Source organism: Cebidichthys violaceus, unplaced genomic scaffold, assembly GCF_023349555.1.
Source record: "Cebidichthys violaceus isolate CVI_PGR_0920_01 unplaced genomic scaffold, fCebVio1.0.p SCAF_7, whole genome shotgun sequence".
NCBI lineage: Eukaryota > Metazoa > Chordata > Actinopteri > Perciformes > Stichaeidae > Cebidichthys > Cebidichthys violaceus.
In genome coordinates, this window is record NW_027176927.1 from 15,686,089 (window position 1) to 15,694,269 (window position 8,181).

Genomic DNA, 8,181 nt, shown 5'->3' on the forward strand with positions numbered 1-8,181 from the left:
TTCTCCTCTGTTTTCCCTCTACTCTTATAGACAAAAAGTAAAGGAAATATAGATCAAAAGAGAGAGAGGGGGCGGCAGCACTGAGCCAAATAATCAGCAATGGCAGTTTCCACGGCAACCTAAAACTTCCCATGTCAGATTGCCAGCTCAGCAGAAGTGCTGCATACTGGAAGGTGTATAATAGCCTCCATGCAACCCGGTTGACCTAAACAAATATAGCAGCTGATAGACTCACAGTTAAAAAAAGGAAAACGGTGTTTGTACATGATCATCTCAAGTGTAGGTGTCCTGCGCACAGCAGCACTTCTCAGGTATCAGTCAGAGGCAGTACATAGAACAATGTTTTACCAAGATCTTTTTTTATTAAAGTACCGTTTGTGTGATGGGTTGAGCAGCAATAAAGCTTCATTGCTTTAATAAGGAGATTGGCTGCACCTGCACACTGCTAACCCATCAGACAGGAGATACGACCAAGGTGTTCAATACCGGAAGTGCTAGCTGGGCTCTTTGTCATCAGTCCAATCGATCCATTAATACCCAAATATTGGTAAGAATGAGGTAGGCACCATGGCCCCTGATCATGTGATGGTTTTCTGTAATCTTATTTTCTGCTCTGGCTTTGTAATATTCTTAGAGGCTCGCTTTCAATTGAATTCCTTTTCTCTCCTCTGCACTGACTTGCATTTGTCAGTCTTCTTCCCTCTGCCATCTAACAGCCTCTGATGTCAGTGCTGCTGCTGCCCATGATGTTGTGTAAGCAGTTTCAGGGGTAAGCAAAGTGTTTATCTGTGAGTTTTACCCTTGTTGATTCATAATAATGCTGTTGCTCTTTAACAATCATTCACATTAAAGCACAAACATAGATTCAGTGGAAATTTAGATACAAGATATCAATCAAAATTCAACACAGGACTCAAAGATATGAAACGCGTACCAATTTATCTACTATGCAAACTTGCTATACTTACTATACTTATATCTTCATAACCTCGCCCCTTCATATCGTTTGTACCTCTTGCATCGACACGCTCCCAACCGCAACCTCAGATACGCCGATGCCCACCTCCTTACCCCCCCACTCTGTCCAAGCATCGGACCTGGGGGGACAGGGCCTTCTCCATCGCTGCCCCCTCCCTCTGGAACTCCCTCCCCCAACACCTCAGACATTCTCCGTCACTCGCTACTTTCAAAACTGCACTTCAAACTCATCTATTTAAATCTGCTTTTAACCTGTAAAATCAGTTATGTTTTTCTTTTTCGTGTTGTTCCTTACTGTTATGTCACCTATTTTGTTCTTATTGTAATTACTTCTGTTTCTGTTTTTACCATGTAAAGTGTCTTTCAGTACCATTTAAAGCACCATACAAATAAAATGTATTATTATATTACTATATACACAATGTATTCATCTATGCACTGGATGAACAAAATAACAATGTTGATGTCATTTATGTTAGCAAAGCTGTGGAAATACTCGTCAACCCTGCTCTATGCTGATTCAATAAATGTTTGCTAATAATACTGATCACATGCACCAGTATGCCAGAGAGGTGTGCCACTAGCTGCCACATGTGAAATTATGCATACCCTATCTGAATACCACACACAATACTGTGTGACTGCAACAGGCCCCATGCAAGAATCGTCAGACAAAACAAGTAAAAATGTCAATAAAACAATTTATTCCATAAAAGATGACACACATTCACAGATTCTTAAATTATTCCAATCTATTCACATGCCGATATTAAGCCCAAGGTTTTGGCCAAAATTATACAAACGGCCTGGATGCTTCCGTTTTGACAGGTCACTCGCAGAAGTAAAGACTCGGTCTTAGATCATATCATTTCAACAGAAGGACTCTCTTTTGTGTTTATTTCTGTCTCTCTCTAGCTCCAAAAAGCCTTGCTCGCCATCACCATGGAAACAGGGAAAGCCCCACATGTTGCCAAGGGAACCAGAGTGAAAATATGTTTTGTTTTTTTCACTGACAAAAGTATGAGAGAGCTTTTCTGCAATGCTGCAGAAACGTGGGTGTGTGTGTGTATTCCCCGTGGTCCCATTAGATTGGGAAAGCTCAGATTTAGCTGCGTCTGCAGGACTGATGGCTTCACTTGGCCATGTCCTCGGCCACGGCCTTCCCCATTTTATCCTTCAGGTACGCCAACTTCTGCCAGTCTGTCTTCAGCTCCAGCCACTCATAATACGGCACCTGAAAGAGGACAAAAGGTATGGAGCTGCTGAGCGAGTACCTTCTCATTATCAGTGAATGCTTAAGAGAACGCACTTTTAGAACTAATTTGATAGTCACACATTTACAGACACATATAGGACAACATGCTGGTTTTTAGTCTTGGGTACATGTGGTTGCCCTGTTAACAAATCCTACAGCAATGCCTGAGAGGCAAGTGATGTTACTATTGGCAAAGGAGGGTGTCCTAGATGAGAGAGAGCGCTTGCATTGGCCTAGATGCAGCAGCAGCAGCTCTATTTATACCACAGACTGCAGCGGAGCCCACCTGACTTCTTCCTCTACCAAAGTACTGGGTCCATTGTTTGCATGGCCTTAGACTGTCAGATACAGCAGTGCTGCTTCTTTGCAATATTTCCCACCATCACAGCGAACACAACACACCAGGAAATTTCTTTTGCAATTAATGAGTGTGTAATGAAAATTGATCTGACGAACAAGTAGCTCAGCACACCTTATCCACAGCAATAGACTAAATAACTTGTTCACCGTTAAATAAAACCTTTTACTTTGAAGTAACTAGACCCTGGCCACAAACACTGCTACAAAGATGGGTTATCCCATTGTCCTGCCTCTACCTACCTCCACTGTGATGAAACCAGCCAACTGGAGATGTCGCTTCATCATGGCAAACCGTCCCAGAAGGTCTTTACTCTTTGAGCCAAAGTTTGGAAATTCCAAAGCCAAGAAAGCAAGCCTAAAAACAGATGGAGATGGATGGAGCAAGGAGGGGTAAAAAAAAAAGAACTTTAGACAGCTAGAGCAAACGATGCAACGTTTAAAAAAGGGACAAAAGCAAAATTAAATCTTTAACAACCCAAGGCTACAGGATTCCCCTCTATGACTCACCGATGTGCCCCTACAGGAAAAGCCTGGTCTCCTCCTCCACTGGGAAGGTGAGGGGCACTCAGCATCATCATATCAACTGGTTTGTTATCACAATCCACCACCAGCTCACCATCTGATTTGAGAAAGGCATGCCAGCTGTTAAATAGCTCTCAGAATGAATGACACTCCTTCACCTTAACAGAGAATGTAGTAAATGTTACTTTCAGTGTAAAAGTCTTGTAAAGGACCTGACAGCATGACACGTAAGTGAGCTCAAAGTGTATCCTATATACGGGCTACTCTTACCAATAGTCCATCCATAAACAGTGTCAACCCCAGTACGAAGGGCCTCTGTCCTCCCACCCACCAAACTCTGTAAACTCCCTCTAAGACTGCTCTGCAGGGGGGAGAGGGGGGAGCTCTTGACCGGTACAGACGGGGCCTTCAGGGAGGATGGAGTATCTGGGGAACCCGGGTGCTCCAAGTGGAGAGTAGCAGCAACGTGGAGGAGCTTCAGCTGATAATTCTCCACTCGAGCTGGACTGCCCTCTATTGACAGAAAAGACAACAGAAATAGAATGAGTGCTGCCAGTCCACATACAGAAACTCTTTTCAAAACCACTTAAAGAATGTTTTAGTAATCAATGCTATGCTTCAGATCTGTGAGACAGTGGGATTAATGTCCCTGTCTAACCAGAAATGTGTTGGTGCAGCACTGCCATCTACTGAGCCAGAGTGGGATTTTTAACTATGCTTAACTGTATTAATATAAAATGTGTTTCTGCATATTTATGAATCCACTATTTGTCAAAAACAGGAAAAGGTACAGAAGAAGAATGAACGCCCACAGCTATGAGTCTTACCTGACAGTTTGGTAACGTGATTCTGTTGTGTGAGGGGGATGAGGTAGTGGGGCTTGGCCTGCTGCAGCACACACAAAGCCCAAACCACATCCGTCTGCAAGAAGGGCTCCAGGCCAGAGAGAGAGTCCTCCAGCACAGAGTGAACCTTCACACAAAACGGCACATATCCAGAATACGTTAAAGGTGGGAAGTAGAAGCAACCATGTGCAGTCAACAGACGAGCCTTCACTATTATTAGTACCTTGCTAAAGAACTCTTCTCCTTTGCTGGGCTGGAAGCTCAGTCTGGCAAAAGTCATGAGCAGATTACAAAGCTGGAGGGTGCTGTACTTCTGACTGTTTGCAGTGAAGTGCTGGTGAAGAAATGTACGAAGAGTATTACACAGCGAGGGAGAAAAGATTCATTCAAATACTCCGTTAATTAGAGATTGAGCACTTTTCAAAATGAACTGAATTGGAGTTAATGATGACTAACTAATGACTGACCTCAGCAAAGGCCTCAAAGAGAGGAACGTGGAGCCATTTGAGGAAGCCCAGTGATTTAGCACAGCGTGTGACATCAGCAGAGCTGAGCTCAGTCACTCTGGGTAACAACTCTGAGGCCATTCGCTGAAATACCTGAGAATGGTGGAAATTCAACTTCCCTATAGAAGAGCAACGACAAAGTTGGTACTGTTAGCATTAAACAATTTGTTACTGAGCAAAAAGTAAGACTTAAGCTATTCCTTAAAACATCTTTATAATCAGGTAAAGAAAGCAAGACAAAAGCAAACCAAAACAAATGACAGATGGGGCAATAAAGACGTGGATATACACTATATTAATTTGGTTCATGCATTCCTTCTGTGTTAGTGAATATGTAACGATCAGTGTTATTACCGTATGCAAAAGCCATGTCCAGTATGAGTGGAGTGGTGAACTCTGACGAGGACTTCTGGAGAAGGTGGTAGGACAAAGCTCTGAGCAGCGGGACAGATCTGCGGCTCTGAGCTGCCAGAGATACACACACTTTGCGGATCTCCTCTGCTGAAAAGCCCTCTGAGAGCTCCAAAGCCTGCAATACAGACATAGTATTGCACTATGGTTTGGGATTGTATAATTTTCCAAGACAGTGATCACTTTTTTTTTTTTTTTTTTTACAAACTGGCCTCTCCAGACGTAAATATATTCTAGCCGATGCATACTCATCAGTTACCAAGTAAATGGCATTATAGATTTTACTATATGCTTACATTTTATACCATTAAATGCATATGTGATATATGCTTTCAATGATCTTATAACATTACTTTCCAGCTCGTTTTCCAGAGGAAAATACCCCCAAGCTCTTAGAGACAGCACTTAATATTCTGTTTCCTACAAACCTGGTCTAGTGATGTGAAGTTAAGGCTTGGTTAACATGTTTAGCTAAGCCATTAACGTTGTGTTAAATGGTGGCGGATGTTTTTAAACTTTGATACCTTGTCTTCGAGTCGGTCTATCAAGGTAGGTGACATGCGTTGTCCATTGGATATCAATGCACTGACAGTTTTAGCATCAGCAATTTCAGTCCACCGCAGTTCCAGCTGTTTTAATGCAGCATTCACTATTGCCACATCCTGCTGCCCTTTTCTGCCTGCTCCCCAATCTGCCAGATAGCCCAACTGCTTGTAGGTCAGCCGGCGGACACGCCACAGGACCTCAGTCTGGACAGAATTGAGTACTGAATCAGTGGAGGGAACACCCATCATCCAGAAAGCTCGCAAGACAGACACTAGATTGCCATTCCACACTGCAGACACCTGGAAGAAAAGCACACACAGAAATGAATAATCAATCTTCAGAGGCATAAAATGTCAGTTACCATACATAATAATAATAATAACGCCAGTCCAGCTCAGTATGCGACTTCCTTACCTGCCGAGATACTGTATCCATCATAGCCAGAAGCCTTGAATCGCTCATCCGTTCTGCTTTTTGTTCCTTAAACTTGCCCTCCGTCCTCAGCACCAACAGAGTCCACTTCATCAGGGCATTAGCAGCTTGATTACCATTCTGTCCATGCTCTGCCCAGGCCAACAGGACGTCCTCTGGCACTACTGCCTTTTCCAACAACTCATCCAGCTGGGTCCGTGTAGGCATGCTTGGAAAGTGGTCTTCCTTGTCAATTGTCCTTCCTTCGCACATGAACCTTTGTGTAACCCGTGGCCAGCCCTGAGCCCTCTTCGTCTCTCCAGGCCCGGCCACAGGCGGAGGCAGACGGGCAGCAGCAGCAGCTGGCGTCTTGGAGGAGGAGGCCCTGCAGAGTAGACGGGCATATCTGCCCAAAAGGCGGCTGGCCATTGGGTCTGAGAGACAAGACAGTGGCCACGGGGAGGAAAGGATTGAGAGAGAGGGTTCCTCACAAGTCAGCAGCTGATGTCACCATCTTACACCGAACCTATGGGGGAATAAAGCAACAAGTGTGGTTATAAGGACAGGTTACCAGGTTAAAGGGTTATCTCAACAATCAGCTGATCCTTCATTTTCTCAATTAAATTTAGCAACAATTACATACTGTTCATGTTCACCTAACCATCTTTCACTGGCCAGTTTGTAATCAAGCGCTTGGGTAGTGTAATGTTTCCAACGAGGGAAGTTGTGTAACCCATAACTGTTCACAATGGCAATAATGTAGCTAGGTTGAGATTAGTTATGTCTGTTGCCATTATTGTGATTGAAATGACATCCCTCCCAGTAAAGTGTGATGTTAACGGACGCTGCAGTCTGGGAGTGCATGTTTCTTCGCTCATGTAACGTTAAATCCTGACCTTGTCGCTAAAAGGAAGAAGCACCGCTGACCGGCAGCGCTTCATTTCGTCCCTCCTCGTGAAGCTGAGCGATATTAACAGAAGCGGAATAAAGACAGAACCTCAAAGCACCATCAGCTATCATATTAATGCAGCACTTACCTGTAATTAACGATAACTTTGGTCAAAGCTGTTCACATGGAGCTTTCTGTCAGAAGCAGTCGCAAGAAAATGACGTCGCGGGGCGGTGTCACGTGACTCAGCTGTAATTGGCTAGAAACGTTGGACTTCATTCATTGTTTATAATTTAAAGGTTTGGACTGCTGGTTGGACAACACAAACATTGTGAAGGTGTGGGGCTCTGGGTAATTTTTACAAACCAATTACCAGTTAATAGTTCAAAATGAGCTCCAGCTCAACCAGCTACAACAGTAAAATCCTGTTTTTAATTGAACACATCAGTAATAATAATAATCTAATGATAGAATACAGTAATTCCCAAAGTCTGGGTCGGGACCCATGAGATTTGAATCGGGTCGACAAATAAAATAGCATAATTTCTTCAATAGTCTTTTATTTAACATTATGTGCAGTTCACCTTTGAGCCACATGAGGGAGCCTGAATGTTGGTATTGTTGAGATAATTGGAGTCTACTTATAACATTGAATCTAATATGAAAGGCTAGTGAACATTTTGTTTATTTAATTGATGGGAGGAAATTAAAAGAACAAGATTTGTTCTCACTTATAAAATATTCGGCTCGCATGTGAACCGCGGATTAATTACACAGTTTAACATTAACCATCACAGTGTGAAGTAAAGTTTCACTGATGACAAGTAAAAATATGCGATCTGGACATCACTATTCATGCTTATGTAATGTAACGTTAGCTAGTTTTAGGGAGGTAGCTCAAAGTTAAATTTCAAGGGCCCCTGGGGAGAAACAAAATGCTGTTTAGTTTTTGGTGTATACAATTGAAGAATTCGCACCATGAACACTTAATTAAGTAAAATAAACAATGGCGACTTCAGCTATTTAACGTTGCGTTTCCTTGGAGTTGGGAGACTCACAGGGGAGCAGAAGGAGCAGAGGCAGTTAGACTGACTTTTAGTCCCTTTTCTCGTCACTTAATGGGTCAAGCTCCAAAAATGCTTGATTCTGGATTTCCCTTAATGCAACTCAAGGGCTTCTTTCTTTATGCCTTTCTTAAGATTTATTTAGTGCTGCATTGACAAATGACACCTTTAAGTTTAAACTGGAACAGACTTAGATTTATTTGTAATCTGAGTGAGCTGACCCTTTAATTTATCAGAAAGTAGGGAATGTGTATGTGTGTGTTACCTGTCTTTCACTTTTTTGTTACCCCATCGTCCCATCTAATGCATCTGTTCTCTCCCTCCTCACTTGTACCCCAAGTAATGTTGAATTAGAGCTGATAAAATTAGGCAGATAGCATTGCTTTGATTATAC

At 42.8% G+C, this 8,181-nt stretch overlaps 1 protein-coding gene across 1 annotated transcript; it reads right to left on the minus strand.

The window, feature by feature from the left end:
- Positions 1 to 1,659: 1,659 nt before the first annotated feature.
- Positions 1,660 to 6,941, minus strand: tbrg4 (transforming growth factor beta regulator 4). Its single transcript, XM_068736287.1, has 11 exons — positions 6,872 to 6,941; positions 5,838 to 6,360; positions 5,402 to 5,722; positions 4,821 to 4,995; positions 4,428 to 4,585; positions 4,184 to 4,294; positions 3,943 to 4,087; positions 3,386 to 3,628; positions 3,101 to 3,212; positions 2,834 to 2,948; positions 1,660 to 2,212 (listed from the first exon to the last, which is right to left on the minus strand). Exons 2-11 carry the CDS (start codon positions 6,261 to 6,263, stop codon positions 2,111 to 2,113), a joined length of 1,908 nt encoding a protein of 635 aa, XP_068592388.1. The 5' UTR covers positions 6,264 to 6,360; positions 6,872 to 6,941; the 3' UTR covers positions 1,660 to 2,110.
- Between the last annotated feature and the right edge of the window lie 1,240 nt (positions 6,942 to 8,181).